This window comes from Ascaphus truei, chromosome 8, assembly GCF_040206685.1.
Source record: "Ascaphus truei isolate aAscTru1 chromosome 8, aAscTru1.hap1, whole genome shotgun sequence".
Taxonomy (NCBI): Eukaryota; Metazoa; Chordata; class Amphibia; order Anura; family Ascaphidae; genus Ascaphus; species Ascaphus truei.
In genome coordinates this window covers 104,512,492-104,531,507 of record NC_134490.1, presented here as the reverse complement: position 1 = coordinate 104,531,507, position 19,016 = coordinate 104,512,492, and the positions used below count along the sequence as shown (strand labels likewise).

General features: G+C 40.3%; 1 protein-coding gene across 4 annotated transcripts in view; it reads right to left on the bottom strand.

Annotated features, from left to right (window-relative positions):
• Positions 1-2,201: 2,201 nt before the first annotated feature.
• Positions 2,202-19,016, bottom strand: part of LOC142502135 (ras-related protein Rab-8A) — a 42,029-nt gene continuing 25,214 nt past the window's right edge. For 3 of the 4 annotated variants that reach the window (XR_012803651.1, XM_075612999.1, XM_075613000.1), the window contains 2 exons: positions 16,917-16,967; positions 2,202-5,213 (listed from right to left, as the gene is read on the bottom strand). Coding sequence is in view for 3 of the 4 variants with exons in the window: in XM_075612999.1 (XP_075469114.1) it covers positions 5,121-5,213; positions 16,917-16,967 (144 nt within the window). In the remaining variant the exon portion in view is untranslated. The remainder of the gene's footprint in view (positions 5,214-16,916; positions 16,968-19,016) is intronic. The other variant, XM_075613001.1, reaches the window with a different exon arrangement.

The window sequence follows — 19,016 nt, the reverse complement described above, 5'->3', positions numbered from 1 at the left end:
TGCTCAATTGTATTGAATGAGCTGATCTGACCAGTCTGTTTTCAACCTCACCTCCTTCAATGCTAGTTACACAACATAACACATTTTCAACCAGTGCTACTATCTACAGTAATAACAACTGCTTACCCCGAAGTGTTATACAGCCTTGCAACACGGATTTACAGCTACTCAATGATTATCCACTGGAACTTGCTGAATGTACTAGGTCCTAATTACGCAGACATACCCATCTCTGCAGCATATACTACCCTCCTGGATAAAATAGCACGTTTTCTTCTGAGGGATTTAACCCCCAATATAGCAATTTGTAATTCTTTTGATACTCTACAGACCCTTGCAACTTTCTATTTTTTAGCATGATACTTGTCGCCCATTTGTCTACCAATTTATTTTAACAAGATTAAAAATAATTTGTATTAGTAATCGATACATTACACTTCGGCTAAGGATTATCTGAGTGCTCTACTAGCCGGGTTCTTGTTCTCCTGGGTGTACTATTCATTATTATATCACGGTAGAAGCACAATAATCCACAGCAACATTGTTTTCAGATCACTAACTGAGCAGAGGTTTCAACCTTCCCTTCCCCCTTCCCCACTCGGAATAACACTCATTTATAATTTAAAAATCTGGTTGGCTGCCTTAACGATGCAACACCACGTAGCAGCCCAAAAAAGGTTTGTAAACAATTTAATCTGAAGCATTGTCTCAGAGAGTAAAGCCCGTAATATAGTGCCCACGCGTGTAAAATAGAATTGGATGTGTCCAGGCCTGGCGTGCTATACTTCAGCCGCGCGCACAGTAGTGAGCGGTGGCGCAGCAGATCACAGCAGATACGTGAAAATTTATATTTTCGCGCTGCTGCCGCGCCACGTGGTGCTCTTTAGCCAATAACAGCACGTCTGGGATAGGCGGGGGTGGGGGGTCCCGGGGGCAGAAGGAGCAGGGCAAGTTAGTGTGTACCAAACAATGATACATAGATATTGTACAGTAAGTGTGATATTGAATTAACAATGTATACAAAGTCTAATTAACTTGACAACTGACAAAATGACATTTAAAATGTGGACTTTTTTTACTGCATTATTATAGTGAACATAACATTTAGGGTATTGGTATTCTAATTATACTAAAATAGTTATTGTTTGAAATTTTTATATACTGTATTTCGTTTCTCTCACCGTGGTTGTTGGCCGCTATACTTGTGTTCTGATCATCACAACAATACTTTTTGTTTTGCATTAAAAATGCCAGTCAGATGCAAAAAGGCGGAGTGGGACCGGTATTGATGTGCAGGTTGTGTGAAGTCGGGTGTGACGTCATAGCCACGCCCACCTGTCACACAGCACGGACCCGTACACACAAAAAGTGTGCGTCGCGTGCACGAGCGCGCCAACTATAAAAACAAGTCTAAAGCCTCTAACTCTGACAGCACTGAATTTGAAGCAGGGGAGTTGGTTCAAATCCTGGTGTCAGCTCATTGTTTTCTTGGCAAGTCACTTTGTGTCTGTGCCTCACCCCCAAAAAAAAAGAAAAGAAAAAGATATTGGGGCAGGAATGTGTCTGCACAAATTCTATGCATATCACTGCATACACACAGATACCCAGCACACACTGCCTGCGCTATACAAGAAAAACATCTAATTGACTTCCCTAAACTATTTAAGCATGTTTCTTTGTAAATTCATTACAAACTGCATTCCTTAGGGGCCTCTTCGATTGGGGTTTCTTTTACCCTTATCTCACCCTCTTCATGAGAGTAAATAATAATGGAAGAGATAGAGGGGGGCTCTGGCTGTGCTAGCTCTTGACCACAATGTGATATCAGACAGGAGCAGCCAAAACAAATCAACCCCCTCCCAAGTCTCACTAGATTTACACACCAACTTTAAAAAAAGGACAAAAATACTTGTCAGAATGTGACCCTTTGAGTGCCCCATGATGTAGCCACCACAAGATGGGGTCTGGTTCCGCAGGGGCCCCATGACATAGTGGCTTTGAAATGTGTTTTACATTTGTTATTCTAGGGTGGATCGCATTCTGCGCTCCTATGGCTAGAGAAAAAAAAATGGAAGAGGACACCCTCCTAATTCCATACAAAAAAATGATTGAGTAAAATGCTAGATACCGCTACATGCCTGAGTTCTTTTACAAGTCAAAGTGTAATTACTGTCTCTTTAAAGCCTAAATGAAACAGACAATAATTTTAAAATAAGCTTTAATTTGTATTTATTTTCCCTTAAGTGCAGTTGTCATTGTAAACAAAGCAAAATGATTAGATACCCAGCATAACCGTTGGTGTTCATTATATTTAATTGAAAACATTTTATAAACACTACAGAAGGCATCTTGGTCTGCTTGCCTTAAACTACCCCTCCTGCCATTCACATACTGTTTTACATGGCAGCAAACCTGAAAATGACTGAAAAGAAAAAAATCCTAAATGCAGTTTTGCACTGCGATGTGATTCGGAATTGAAATTGCAAATGTTTTCTACCATTTGTAAACAAAACCGTGTCAGTTGTAATGAAAGCCTTTGTTAAGTTGGAGTGTTCAGTTCTAATAATTGGATTGGTCCTTCAGAATATCGGATGCACTAGTTTGCAGAAGAAGAACCGCCAACAGGTTTAACTGAATTTGTTGCGGTATTTAGTAATACAAACCATTTTGAATCTATTTTATGTTGTGTTTGCATCAAAGCATGAAAATTGCCTGTCAAACCATCACCATTAATGAGATGTTTACAGAATGGTTTAAGAGAAGTTAGGCACAATGTTACGTGCTGTTAAACAAAAAATGGAATATACAGTACCAAATATTGCATCTGCAATCCCTGTTTTTCTAGTTGTTTGATTCCACCTTGTCTGAATCGTCATTAACCTTAATTTAAGGCAGGAACTTTATGTAAAAATAGCACTGATAAAAACTAAAGTGAATTCTTGCATAACCAATAAAAAAAAAACAGTCAGCAATTGGATACATAGCCCATAAAATGTTTTTTGTTTTTCAGATTATCAAACAAGTCATTGGAGATACATTCAAGTTCATGGAAAAATGTTGTATAAGCGTCAAGGACAACTACAATTTTTTTTAATCTTTCCTTTTTTTTTTTTTTTTTTTAAATTTAAATCAAAAAGCATTTTGTGATTTTGAAGGAATGAACAGATGACCAAAAAAAAAAAGGGTGGGGGGGGGGTTGAAGAGAGCCAAAAAAAAGCACACACACCCCCTACTCCAGATCCCTCTAAATTTGCAGCTGTATGGGTCGTTTCCTGCGTCATGTAATGTCATCCCTTCTGGGGAATATTTAGTATTGAGGACACTGATCCTTTGAGCTCCAGCTTATTTAATTTTTGCTTGGACTTTGTCAGTCTATTAGTGCACAAGCTTTTGAGCCTTGTGGAACACTTCTCTGCTCTTGAGTACTTACCTGTCTCTTGGCTATTACAAAGGCCAGGCATTGTGCAATTTGTTTCCCATCAATAGGACTAAACATTTTATATCTGTGTTCTTTACTGATGAGGACGGTCCTAACTGAGGGTCTTAAGGTAAGTACCACAGACACACTGGTCTGTGGGAACAGGCCAGAAGGGGCTCAACCCACAAAAACGTTGCCCACCACCCCGATTTTCATTGTGTTCTTTTTTCCCCCTCTCCACTTTTTTGGTCATCTGTTCGTCTGTATAGTATTTCCCCCATTGCACAATGCTTTGTTTTGGACTGATGTGTTCATATATATTGTGTTCACACACGGTGCTCTATTTTATCTTTATCCACATATATATCCTGTGACTACACTGTTCATTCATTAGTGTTTTTTTGTTGTAATTTAGTAAAGATTTTTTGGGCATATCCATTTGATACTTACTCATCATTTACTTTTGAGTGCTGGGAACTTAATTGAATTTTGTGTGGATACTTGAGGGCTTAGGGTCCCTCACCTGTTTCTGGCTGCATTACCAATGCGTTTTTGCATTGATTTGATTTATTTTTAGAGAACTTCCTATATTCTACACCATCTATGAAAGACCGTTCAGATTTTAATTTGGAGGAACATTTGGGTTAGAAATACAGTATTTCAAAGGTGCAATAATGCTATTTTAATCATTGATTTTCAATAAACAAATATGACCGTACTCATTACAGCAGGATTCCATATTCCAGTTCTGAAAACATAACAGGTGTTTGGAATTTTGTCTCTTATCAGTCAGAAGACATCCTGCGAAGATGTTTATCAGTTACATTCCAATAACATAATTAATAATGATCCAGAGCTGGAAGTTGCAGATGTTATTATTTTGCCTCGTAAAAAATGCAATTTCAGGATCGAAAGGCCTCCTGCAATAAATGATCAGTATACGGTGAACAGGAATATGGTGCATAGGACTATAGTCTATAGTTTAAAATAGCGTTTCACAAAGTATAGGGTAGATCAAAAGCATTGCAAAATACAGCATGTAAAAAATATCTGTAGTATTCATATCTATATGTATACCAACGTGGGCAACAAAGTATGTTTTAGAAATATGGGTAATTGCACATTTTAGAATTAAAAAAGGCATGGATAAACAAATATATGTTGGCTAAATCTTCTTTAAACACGGTCTACATATATTACAGAATTATAGGGTTTAATCTATATTTAAAATATAAGTTATGTAACCATTTAGTTGCTACCAATAGATTGGATATGGAATACCGTGATTTTTGGAATGTAAGATAAACACACACACAGAGTTGTGAGGTCACCCAGTTGCACTTATAAATGGCAATATATGAAAAACTAGTAATAGTGTTTGGAATACAAAATTAACATTTTAGTTTGCTTGGAAGTGCACAAGAGTTTTGTAGTTAAAAAAAAAGTGTGCCAAGTGTTAGACAAAGAAAAGATACAGCCCAATGGCAACCTGCTTCCAAATCCTTGTGAAAACAAAACACACATTTAGAACAGGTTACATCTCCAGAATTAATATGTGAAACAGTTACTAAGGTAAACAAAACTTGTCAATTTTGTGTGGCAGAGCTGGTAATTTTAAGATTTAATGTCCATGAAGATGATGGAAATTCAGAACAGGCACAGTCTAGTGGAGCAAAGGCTCTCAAATAATGCAGTGCACCCCTCACAGAAGAACACATCGAAAGAAACTGCTCTTCTTTTGCTGGTCTGGAGTGATTTTGACACCGTGGTTACTCCCTTGAGGACTGTTCCCTTCCTGAAAAAGGATAAAATATGTAAAATGTGGATAACAATCTTTTACTCTTGTATGACAACAGGAACAATGGTCTTATATAGTGCTACAGTGGACACTGCAATGCAAAGAGTCACAAGGTGCATACAATACCATTAAATCAGGTGCAGCCGGTTCAAATCCCAGCCACAGTACCACTACAATTATGTGTTCATCACTACAGAAAATACATGTATGGTCTATTTTCCCTACTAAATAAGACAGCTACATACTTAACACACATTGAACTTAGAAATAGCTTTCTGATTTAGTAGGAATTCGTGAATTCCTTGACTGTTTCCCCCACTTCTACAGGGAGGCTGTTGCCTGCATGTAATCGTATTTCAGAAAAACTAGGGCAATGTCCTAGTGATTCCGTCCCCTCAAATTCTTCTTCAAATATTGCAAAGGCATGCTAATTCAATGTCCATCACACCTCTCCATTTCCCTGTGCACTTGTTCCACTCAATCTAAATCCTTTTGACCATGTGGCCTTCAGAACTGGACGTCTCATTAATGATTTGTCCATTATAATGCAGTTGTTACCAATATAAAGGATGTTACAAATGTGGCAAAACCATTACTAACCCCTGCTCCTTTCTGTATTTGAATTTATGAAGTACAGTGTAGACACTACATTAATAATGTAATAGAGTAGAAAGGCCAAAACAGGCTGGCCATTTCCTGACAGAAGACTATAAAAGTGTAGTTTTCATAACAAATTCAACATCTTTTTAATCCCCAGGTGTGCCCCAGACACCATCAATATATCTAATTAAAGCTATATAATATATCCAGTACAAAATCCCATTTTAGTTTCATTGTGTCTAGATGTTCCAGTCTTTCCGGTAGAGGGAACATAATCTGTTTACTTTTGTATTTCTCCTTCTAGCCCTCCGATTGATCTCTGGTCGCCCTCATTTGTGAACTCGTTGAGAAAAAACGTCCTGATGGAGGGACGGCCGAGGAAGTCATTCAAGACATTCTCTTGTCCTCCGATATGCACTGCTGATATACTGAGAGCATTTCTCTCTGCCCATTATAGTATCCTCATGGCTTCTCTCATGAGTGCTTGACTTCTTGTATGCCCTTGGCAATTATGTATATGGCTGTCCCCACGTTGTGTCTGTATTCTGATAGGTTTGCCTTCCAACTGTGCTTGCAATGCTTTGAAGACTGACATTAGTTCTAGCAGATTTATGGCACTCTTTTCTGTGTGATGCTATTATCCTTGAAAAGTGTGTTTCTGCCAGTGTGCTCCCTATCCGAACGGACTGGCGATTATCCAAAGGAAAACAACATTTTGATTTTCTGTTGCCACCACCTCAGAGAGGTATTGGTCTGTAGAGACAGTGAGAAATACATCTCCATCAAACTCCTTTAGGACTTTTGCCTGAAGTGGATGCATATCTGATCAAACCTATGGCATTGCCTCTATGGATGCTGACATAAGTCAAAATGCTCATTGCTTGATGAAGCCAATGTGGTTGAGTCAGTCCTGGGGTGTTGGCAAATTGCTTGTTTTGTCTGTCCTCCATCGCAGTCATAACTCATGGGATAGCCTCTCCTTCTTACAGCTGTTAGGACAAGTACTTCGAGACCACTATATGAGGCGGAAGTATCCACCCTAGGACAGTTAATTACTGCAAATGCGCTCTTAAAAGGAAGCACAAAACATAAGACTCAAAGGAGGGAAGTACCCTGCCATATAGGACTTGAAGAAACTGAAATAGCGGAAGGTAAATTTCCTCTTTACTTCTACGTCCTCTATGGCAGCCTTTACTCATGGAATGTACCAGAGCAATTATAGAATTTGTTGGGAAGGACTACTTCTTTCCACAGTTGGACAAATTGCTTGAAGCACCCTTTTTCCAAGTGTTGCATCCGCTGATGAATAAATATCCAGTCAGTAATAGTTAGCAAATGTGTGTAAAGAAGACCTGGTTAAACAAAATGGCTATAAATACATTTTATTTAAAAAATAAACAATTGGACGCGGCTTCATCTGCCAAATATTATAAAGTACAATATGGGCTGTATAACAAGGCATGTAAGGGATTAGATAAAGAGAATCAGCCATTACTCATGAGTAGAGTTAGAGGAACAGGCGGTGGCCCCAGGAAGCATTCAGGGTTTTTTGCATGCCACGAGGCGAATTAACAATAGAAGTCAGAGAATCCGCTAATAAAAGGAGACTTGTCTCCTTGGAGAACATTAAGAAAACTATTCGGGCATCATATATGTGCTTAAAGTTCCTAACTATACAAGGTCATTTAAAAAGTTTCCCCCAGGATTGATTGGGGCCTCTTTTCCCACATGGAGAAGGGAAAAAAAAGTTGTGTGCTGAGCACACTCATTGTAGGTGACACTTGCGTTTTTTCACAGAAATTGTATTTGCAATGGTGATGTTTTTAATTCAATAAAAGATTTGAGAGTATAATTTATTTTATTTATGTGTTGAAAATATGATACAATTGACTTATAACTTAAGTAAGGCCCGGGCCATCGTGCCTTCGCCCGTGCGGATGCTGTGAAGTGACCCGCGTGAAGCGGGTGCTTTACCTGGCCATGGTTGACGTGAGCTGGTTCGGACTACTTGGGTGAACCTCTCACGTGACCGTCCTGTCGCGCCAAGAAAACAGTTTCAACTGATTTCTTGCGCAATGCGTGCCCCCTCCAGCCGAACGCCGCATGGACGTGATTACTGCCTTAAGGCTATCAGATCGCTCAGCATGCGGACGCATCCGCGCGGTCTGTGGCACCATGTCCCCAGTCTAAGTAGCATATATTTTTGATTGTAAAGTATCTAAATTCCGTTACTCTCCAAAGACTTTCGTTCAATGTAAATCATAAAAATAAAAACACAAATTTCAGTAACAAAACACAAATACGTTGGACTTAGAACGCAACCCCCTCTTTCCTTTTATAATCATTACTGTTACTATATTAGAACAATCTACATACAATTCATGTTATAGGTTTACACACCTTGCATGTTTTCAACTTACATTATGCCTTTTTACTTCTAAATGTTACATTTCTAAAATTTTGCACCCGCTTCTGCGAGCGCGGAGTCCCGTATCCGCTTCTGCACGCAGTTCTGCGCCCTCTTCTGTGCATGCGCAACCATCACGAGTCATTGACAGAACTTCTGTTACAAGCAACAAGATTATTCCCATCAAAACACTGTAGGTGCCACCAAAGACGTTGCACTTCAATAAGAAAATTAGGCTAGCTGGTAGAGGAGAACAATGGGAGGTTTTTTTTTACGTTCCAGGAACTAAAAAGAACAAAAAGGGCTACCTCAAGCGCATCACTTCTCTAACATACAAGTCATGCTCTACTGCAAACGTATGGAGAATTCAAAAAAAGATCTACTTTGAAAAAAATGATTTTGATGTTTTTTTTGACGGTTCCAATAGCCCCAAATATTCCATCTCAGATTTATATGACTGGGTCAGGGATAAAGACAATGGAAAAGATCTAAGGGTGGTAGCTAGATGGGAAAGAGACTTTCCAGAAATAGGAGTGGACCCGCTACTGGACGCATTGACTTGAGTGACAAAAATCAGTCTGAGGAGCGAGAGATGCAGTACAAGATCCTGCATAGGGCCCATTACGCCTTTGATATTGGCTATAAGGAGATAGAGAAAGCTAAAAAGAAGAGTCCGACAAGCTCTCAGGAAAGAGCAGATCTAAGACAATGTCTCTGGGACTACATGGCTATTTCTTACTTATCGAATATGGAATATGGTTTTACAATATATATATATTTTTAAAACCACACTGCGATAATTACAGTAAAAGAGCCCTTAGTTTTACTGTTTGGAAACATGTAAAGCTGAAAGGAAGTTAATGTAGGGTTAGCAGAGATAGTCTTGCAAGAAAATCTATGATGTAAAGGCCTCGTCCATACTGCAATTTATGGAGCGAGCTGCATAGCTCGCGCTACAAATAAACGTGTGTATTCCAAAGCGCATGGCCATAGTGAGCGCGAGCTTGCACATGCGATACAAGGATACCAAAAGCAGAGGAGACAAACTTGTTTGCTATTGCAGCGAGACAGCCAGGTCATGCGAGTGGCTAACAGCCAATGAAAATTTAGTAAGCTATTCTGCCTAGATACTGTTCAAATTACTTTTTTCAGTTGAGTTGTGCTTGCTGTGAGAATAGACAACTCTACTATTGAAAATGTGATTTCTGAGGTTGACAAACGTGAACCTTTAATTCATACCATGACAGAAATAGCAATGATAATTTATGGAGAAAAAATCTGATGTATTGTCCATTACTTGTATATAATTTTTTTTTGTAGTGCACAATGCATCACAATAATAAAAAATATATATATATATATATATATATATATATATATATATACACACATATATACACATATATATACACACATACACATACATATATATATATATACACATATGGAAAAAAGGAAATGACTGCTGCGCTAACCAAAATCAAGAAAAAATAGATAGATGCAGACAATAAATGGTAAATGAGATGTTACAATGTGCACAAAAAATTTAAATAATTCAGTAACTGTTGTGGACAAACAAACACATGACACAAAACACACAGACAAGGAAGGGAAAGGAAAGGGGGAAACAGGGAAAAAGGAAAAGAAAAAAGCCCCAAATAGAAAAAAGTGTCTTCAATCAGCTACTAGATGTCGCCGCCAGTCCTCAGGATCAACCAACTTCCTCTCAATCTATAAAACAAAAAGAGGACAGCGCGGCTTCCATAGCGTGATATTGTATTTAATGGTAATAAGGTTCAAAGATCAAGAACACTTACAATGTGTAAATGAATAGGCAGCAGTGGTATAAAATCATCCACGGGACCCTCCGTTGGTTAATCCACGAGTAGTGTGTAGAACCGGCTCCTGATGTGGATGTCAGGAGGGTGCACGCGCACACAGTCTCCTCCTGATGATCAAATCCCGCGAGACTTGGGAACCGAGCCAACAGCAACACACCAGACACTGCTTCACTCGATAAAGGTGAAGACAGCAACCAAAGCGGACAAGTTCGGAGGTATAGCGGGAAAATGTGAAAGTGCTAAAATAAAAGTTTAAAGTCAGTGAGACTCCTATCCCTACGCGTTTCGTCGCTGCACACGACTTCCCCTGTGGATGATGTCCAAGATTTTATACCACTGCTGCCTATTCATTTACACATTGTAAGTGTTCTTGATCTTTGAACCTTATTACCATTAAATACAATATCACGCTATGGAAGCCGCGCTGTCCTCTTTTTGTATATATGTATATATAGATACACATACATACACATACATACATATATATACACACACATACATACATGTGAATATGTTTGCAGAATACTTCTGTAAATTGCATGGCATTATGCATTTTATTATTTGCTAAAAGGCGTGTTCTCATGCATGACACTTCCTTGTCATGCCACCCCCCCCCCCCCATCAGAAGGTAATAGATAATGGCACTGGTTGTGATACAATATAATATAGGACAGACAGAGCAGGATGACATTTGCAATACCTCTTATCAGTCCATGATTATAAAGTGTATATTGAAAGCTTAAGTTGAGTTAAAATAAAAACCTTTTACCTTAATCATTATTTTGTGTAAGTGTGTATAATTTAGTTTTAAAGTATGACGTTCAATATTAATAACCAGTCTGTCTATAAATAGGCTTATTTTCTGTAATTAAATGTCACTCTTTGTATTGTAATGTCTATGTGTTCTATATTACAATGTTTGTAAAACACAATTTTTTTTTTTTTTTTTTTTTTTAAAGTCCAGGTTGCCGCTTAAATTCCCTGGGCAGAGATTTTTCTGCCCATGAAGTTGCAACGGCCCTAGCAGGAGTTGGCCTTCTACATGTGTAGAAAATAGCTTCCTTAACCCACCTGGATATGGGCTGGCTGAACCTTTCTGGGTCCATCAAAAAGGACAAACAACCTAGAGGTTTTCCTAATATTATATGTTCCTTGTCACAAGTAAGGTTTGGATAAAATGAGAGAACTAGAATATCCTGATTGATATGGAAGTCAGACACACTTTTAGTTTGCAACTGTGGGACAGTCCTTAACATATTATTCTGGTGTATCTGATAAAATGGTTTGCAACACGATAAAGATTGGAGCTCTCCAACCCTACGTGCTGAAGTAATTGTGATTCGAAAACAAACTACTTTAACAATGAGGAATCTCACAGGGAGCTCATGAATCGGTTCAAACAAGGAAGAAGCAAGTTGCTGTAGCACTAGACTCAGATCTCACGGAGGAATGGGAATCCTAAAAGTAGGCCTAATCTTAGTAACTGCTATAATAAAGCCAGAGATTATAGGATCTAAGGAAATATGCCTATGATAGAATGCACCTAATGAAGACAGACCCCAAGAGATGGTGATTTAAAACGATACTATTTTGGGATGACAGCAGGGGATTGGTAATTCACCACATGTATGCAACAATTCCCTTTTATGTATTTCTGTATGGTCCTCACTTCATTATGTACTCCCCCCCCCCCCCAACTCACAAATTGTGCAAAAATAAACAGCTTGAAAAAAAAAAAAAAGGGTACTTGTCCTACCAGCTGTAATGTGTCATGGCTGCCATAGAGGACGTAGAAGAAATCAATGTTTTTTGTGTGTTGGTCTGAATTTGCTCTTCTCTCAGCCCAACTCCTGCAAGAATTCCAGTACAACTGGATGTGATTTTCTAAGAGTTAATGCAACTGCTTTTAGTAGGCAATCGTCCAGATAGGGTTCAACGGATATACCTTGTTCTCTGGTTGCTGCCACTGCCACTACCATTACTTTTGTGATAACTCTGGGATTGGATGTTAGGCCAAAAAGATAGGGCCTTGAATTGATCATGCTTTACTTTGATTCCTTCTTGAATGGTGAACCCAAAAGATATTTTGGTGAGCGAAGCAGAAGGGAATATGTAAATAGGCGTCTTTCAAAATCGATTGCTGCCATAAAATCCCCAGGACTAAGAATGTTGATGACAAACGTTAGACTCAATTTTGAAATGTTCCCTGCAAACATACCGATTTAAAAAATTTAGATCCTGGAATGGCTTGAATCCTCCTGATGCTTTTAGAACCATGAACAGAATAGAGTATGTTCCGTTTCTCTCTGTTGTGATGCCGAGACTACCACTCTTTCCGTCATTCATTATTGTACTGCATCTTCCATTTGATTGGACACTAGTGAAGGCATGGCGATGAATGTTTTAATTCTGTAAATTCTATTAAGTAATCAGCTGATGCATCCAGAGATTTGTTATTTTTTGCCAACCCATAGCAAACGGTCTTTCCCCTATTTAATCAAAATCGGGCAGACAGATGTTAGTCTCTGGAAGTTTGAGGTACCCATTGATCTTGTAGTTCTTCCCTCTGGTTTAGTCCTGGAAGAAGACAACTGCCCTCTAAAGCTCGTGTGACTTGTACTATTTATTTTAGAAGGTCTTGGGCCCCCAAAAAATAAAAAATCTGCGAGTCTTTGTCTGTCTCCTGTCTTTTGGTAACATGCTCGCCTTATCATCTGTTAATGTTTCCATGAGTTGCTGTAATTCTGCTCTCAATAATGAGCATGAAACAAAGCTTGTTCTTGGAAGCTGCAACCGCTATCCAAGCTTTAAGATACAATGCCCTGCGGGCTGCTGTTGACACGGCCATGCACATAGCTATTAGGCGGGTGGGTTCCATAGAAACATCGCATAAGTAGTCTATGTCTAGACCAGGGGTCTCCAAACTACGGCCACATCAGGCCCCCCACAAGATTTTATCTGGCCCGCAACTTGAAAGATATATATTTTTGCTCAAAATTCCCAGTGTAAGCATGGCATCCTTTCTTTGTAATTGTCCCATTTCTCTTTTGTTCTCAATCATATCATACTGATTACCCCCAAGAAATCCAAATAAAACATTCATTCATTTATAAAATATATAAAAATGATAAAGATTTTTTTTTCCTTTGGCCCACGAAAATGTGTAGAATATACGATGTGTCCCTCGTACTGAAAAGTTGAGACCACAGGTCTAGACGAATCAAAGGGAATAGCTTCAGGATTTGATCAAGACTTTTGTTGTTAATCCTTCTACTTGTGTCATCCATGCTCTCAATGATCTTCTAAGGCCTCAGACATGGTATTGCAGACCGAACAAACGGATTGCCTTAAGGTAGTGTTCGCTTTCATGCGGCGTGCGGGAGGGGGTGCGCGTTGCGCGAGAAATCAGTTAAACTTATTTCTCAACGCAACAGACATGTGACGTGAGCGGTTCGCCCTCAGCTCCGTAACGGCACTAGGAACGCCCCCCACGGCCCCTCTGGGATGGCCAGGGAAAGCATCAGCACCATGTCACAGCCTAACACAGATTCGTGCTACCTATGGTTTCAATAGTGCACTTGCCGATGAAAATATTCTTAATGCAAATGCCGCTCTCTTATCCATAGGAGCTCGGAAGCTTGAGCCGTTATCTAAAGCAGGGGTGCACAAACTTTTTCGTCTGCACCCCCTGCTCACACCCACCCCCTACCTTGTTTCCGGTGTTTGCCGTCGCAATGTCATGTGACCCCGCGGCATAATTTGAAGCCGCCGGAGACAAGGTAAGTAACAGAGACCTTGCGGCATTTCATTTTAAATGCTTTGGGGAAGAGCGTGGGGCCTCGAAGCACTGCACCTGTGCCAGAAAATGTTGTGCGCCCCCAGATCTAAAGGGAAGGCCGATCTTTTGGCTATAAAATAGAAAAGGTGCTTGATAGTGCTCTAACAAACCTAGTGAAGTGCATACAATGAGTGCCCAAAAAATATATAGGTGCCACTATATGACAAAACAAGTGATAGTATAAGGTGAACTAAAGTGCAAAAATAGGAGGCTAAACAAAACACACAACCCTTATTTTGAGACTGTTTCAAAAGTCTTGCATGTAGAATCCTTCCAAAGAAAACAGGGGTGCGCAGCTTGCAGCCATGAAAAATAAAAACATCACATAGTACAGAGATGTCATACAGTGAATCGGAAATGTAATATGACCGGCTCACAAAGGGCTACTCACATGAAAGTAGCAAATAAGGGGCAGTCATCCAACTTAAAGGGGTGGATGATGCCTGTGGGTGGTGCAGCAACTACCAGCAACCGATATCCAAAAAAGAGAAAAGGACCAAATAGCGTAGACAGGAAAAATATATTCTTATAACACAATAAAAATGGAGGCTTACACTTAAGATGATTTCAAACAGCATTCAACAGAAAATGACGAGTACACAGTGAGTCGCGATCTTTCTGTGAATCGTGTAGATCTCTGCTGCTGCTTCTGAATGCTCCCGCATCCACACAGGCCGTCCGCGTCACTTCCGGTGCGTCTGGGACTTCCGGATTCTGTGGTGAGGGCGCTTTCTTGGTCTTCCCTCTGGATGTAAGATGCTGGACACTACGTGTTTCGCCGTATGGGTGCACGGTTTTGTCAGGAGTGATTATTGGCTGCACATAGGGGGTTTAAGTATCCACTCTCTCTGCCTTTGCATAAATCTAATTGGCTCTCTAATAAGCCTTATAGACATTGTTGGATTAAAATTCTCTCAAAGCTACGACTATTAGATCCTACTATTGGCTCATAATTATAATTGTATAACTCAGATATTATGCTATGAGCCAATAGTAGGATATAATAGTCATAGCTTTGAGAGAAACGCATAGTGTGTCCAGCCTCTAACATCCAGAGGGAAGACCAAGAAAGCGCCCTCACCACAGAATCCGGAAGTCCCAGACACACCGGAAGTGACGCGGACCGCCAGTGTGGATACGGGAGCATTCAGAAGCAGCAGCAGAGATCTACACGATTCACAGAAAGATCGCGACTCACTGTGTACTCGTCATTTGCTGTTGAATGCTGTTTGAAATCATCTGAAGTGTAAGCCTCCATTTTTATTGTGTTATAAGAATATATTTTTGCTGTCTACACTATTTGGTCCTTTTCTCTTTTTTGGATATCGGTTGCTGGTAGTTGCTGCACCACCCACAGGGATCATCCACCCCTTTAAGTTGGATGACTGCCCCTTATTTGCTACTTTTATGTGAGCAGCCCTTTGTGAGCTGGTCATATTACATTTCTGATTCACTGTATGATATCTCTGTACAATGTGATGTTTTTATTTTTCATGGCTGCAAGCTGCGCTTTTCTTTGGAAGCAATCTTCTGGCTAGAATACTTTTGGAGGATTATCCAAAGACTTGGAATTCTCTGAATCAAAGGGATACATCTGGTTAAATTTTTTTGATAGGATGGTCCATTCATCATTTAAATTTTAACGCACCAAGAAACATCATTAATCAGCTTCTTTATTGCTTTACAGTATGTATTGGAAATACCCATTTCTTATAGGCTCTTTAGCTTCCACTTCCATCACTACTTTTACTGCTTATACCAGCATGTCAATATCTTCCATTGCGAAGTTTGCAAACGTTTCCCTTACTTCACATTCTTCAGAAGTGTGGTCTGGGACCTTTGTACATGGTGAGGCTTCCCAGTCTGATTCCTGTAAGGAATCCTAATAACGCTTCCGATAGTCTCTTTGTTCAAAAAATATCATCGGTTGTTCTCTTTGCATTGAAGTTCCTGACACAAATTGTACATTAGTTGATTTAAAGTTATGTTTTCTGCATTGCCAACTGAAACCATCCAAGAAAGCCTTGGATCTGGATGGGATCTTCTTCAATTGCCACTTGCTTTATGCAGCCACCACATAGTTTCTTATTATTCCTGTCAGATAAAAGTTCTTTACATACTACACAAGTAAAATGTTTGGACAAAGTAGTCACTTTCTTGGGTCCAACATCCCCTGCACTGGGTCCCGAAGGTCTTCAGGTACTGCATTGAGGGTCTGACAACCGTGGTATATAAGAAAAAAAGTAACCCCCCCCCTCTCCCAGTTTTACCTGATTTTTCCCCTGCATCAGTACTTACCCTAAGAAATTGAGGGGTTAAAACACTCAGAAGCTGCTTTCCTGCACTCTCACACCACTTGTCTGCCCGCAGTTTACTCTTTTTTGCCAACCGCATGTGACATCATGCACTGTCGCGCTTCAGGGGCGCTCTTAGAGGTCACGACGTGGCAGGAGAGCCTTGCAGACTGGCTAGGAAGAGCGTGTGTGTGACGCAATGCTGAACCCCCCCCCCCCCCCCGACCCGTTGGTCGGCTGCAGCACTCCCAGTGCTGCGGTGGGTCATGGGAACGCCGACTGTAAAAATTATACCAGCTCCCAGAGGTGTAATTGATCTTGCCGCCCTGCAAAAGAGAACTAGCCTCACCTGGTGAGCTGGTTCTTTTCCCCCCACTTATGTGCTCAGGAAAAAGGATGCTTCTGCCCCCAAGGGAGCTTTATGAAAATAATAAAATTGCTCTTTGTGCAAGCTCCTACCACCAGGTAGGACAGCAAAAGATAATATACAGCTAAAGGAGGAGGTGCCCTATATAAGGAATGTGCAAGTTTAATCTTGTCCTACCTCAGGAGAATGAGCCTACAATCTATGGTGCTGCCAGATAGCTGGAAAGATTGTTGTTTAATGCTTTCACTGCCAGAAGAACCTCCTGTGCGTTGCTTTGGCCATACTGGCAGTTAAAGAACATAAAAGAGCATACAAATTAAAGTAGTTACTCAGTACTTATAGTTTCAACTTACCATTTTCTTATCCATTTTTGCTTTGATGTCTCTCGCCAATGTGAAAAATGCCTGAAAAAAAAGGTGTTCAAAGTAAAGTGTTAAGTACTGTGCCTCTTCTAAAGTAGATGATTTTTTTTACTCATATCTATAATGAGGCATCAGTAAAATTACAGGCACGTCTAGTTCTTTCAGCTTTATGTCAAACATTTAATCAGTAAAAAGCAGCATGTTTTTTTTTTTTTTTTTAAATATAAATAATGTTACCGGGACTCCTCCCGATTTTATCAATGATCCACCTGTTCCTGAGATATTTGTAGCTTTTTGTGCCGGTTATGACAAACCTCCTCCTCTCCCCCCCACAGATATGGTTGCCAGGATGACAAACATGGCTACACGGTAACCAACAAAGCCATATTGTCATCGGCTTTTCTAATAGAAGCCTGGATGAGCACTGACCCGGTCACCATTTTATTTTATGGCAGGCACATACATGCTGTCCGGTGCCGCGTCAGAAACCACCCAGTTCATGCAAGATAAAAATAAAAAATACCCACAAGCAGAGCAGAATGCTTTTTATACAATATATTAAAATAAGAGATTATAAAAACCACCCCCCCTACCCAAACGTCTGTGATTTGCCAGGCCCAGCTAGACTGGACTTTATAATTAAAATTGATAGAGATATAGAGATATATATTCTACCCTCGTCCCCAAAAATTAAGTAAGAGATAAGGGCGCCCCTCCCTCTCCCTCAATTTTATAAATATAAAAATATATCTAAACTACAAAACAATAGAAAATATATTTATAAAAACTACAAAACGCGCTCCATGTATAAAATAGATTAGACAATTTAAACAACTGAACAAATCTAAAATATGAACATAAAGTATATATCCTCCATGATAGAGATATATATATATATATGCAAATATAACTATATATATATATATATATATGCAAATATAACTATATATATATATATATATATATATATATATATATATATATATATATATATATATATATATATATATATATATATACATATATATACAGTGTTCGACAAACCTATACATTTGCTCGCCCCGGGCGAGTGGATTTAACCCCCGGGCGAGTAAATATTGGCCCAAGCAGCACACGTTTGGTACTAGGTGGCGAGTAGATTTTTTTTTGTGTGGCGAGTAGATTTTTTGGTGATTTGTCAACCACTGTATATATATATACTTTCTTATAGATATTTATATATATATATATATATATATATATATATATATATAAAAATATCTATAAGAAAGTAGCTGTGTTAGTCCAGTTGCGATAGTGCAGAATAAATGAGTTCTTCAGTATTCGGTGATAAATTGTTAATCCAATAAAAAAGGTATGTCATAGGACAAGCTTTCGAGAGTTCTCCTCTCTTCTTCAGGTCGAGCAATACATATATATATCCGGGTGGGAGCATCATGGAACGCATCGCGTCTGCAGATCGTTTGCAAAGATTAGTCTCCTGGTCCGAGTGCAGGAGCGCTCGCCAGGTAACTCTACACCAAAGTGCACCAACTGTAACACTCACTTCAAGGGCCGCGCGGGCACCATACACTTGGGGTTGTGGACATTGGACACGGCGTGGGAGAATACGGTGCAGGGACGCGTCCTGCGAAACACTTTGGCTAGCTGATATACCCGGCGTTGCCCGGAGGCAGGGAGGGGGGGCGTGAAAGGCAGGAGGGGGGGGGGCGTGAAAGGCAGGAGGCGTGAAAGGCAGGAGGGGGAGGCGTGAAAGGCAGGAGGGGGGGGGGCGTGAAAGGCAGGAGGGGGGGGCGTGAAAGGCAGGGGGGGCGTGAAAGGCAGGAGGGGGGGGCGTGAAAGGCAGGGGGGGGGCGTGAAAGGCAGGAGGGGGGGCGTGAAAGGCAGGAGGGGGGGCGTGAAAGGCAGGAGGGGGGGCGTGAAAGGCAGGAGGGGGGGCGTGAAAGGCAGGAGGGGGCGTGAAAGGCAGGGGGGCGTGAAAGGCAGGGGGGCGTGAAAGGCAGGGGGGGCGTGAAAGGCAGGGGGGGCGACACACACACAGTGTCACACACACACAGTGTCACACACACACGTCACCTAGAGCGACACACA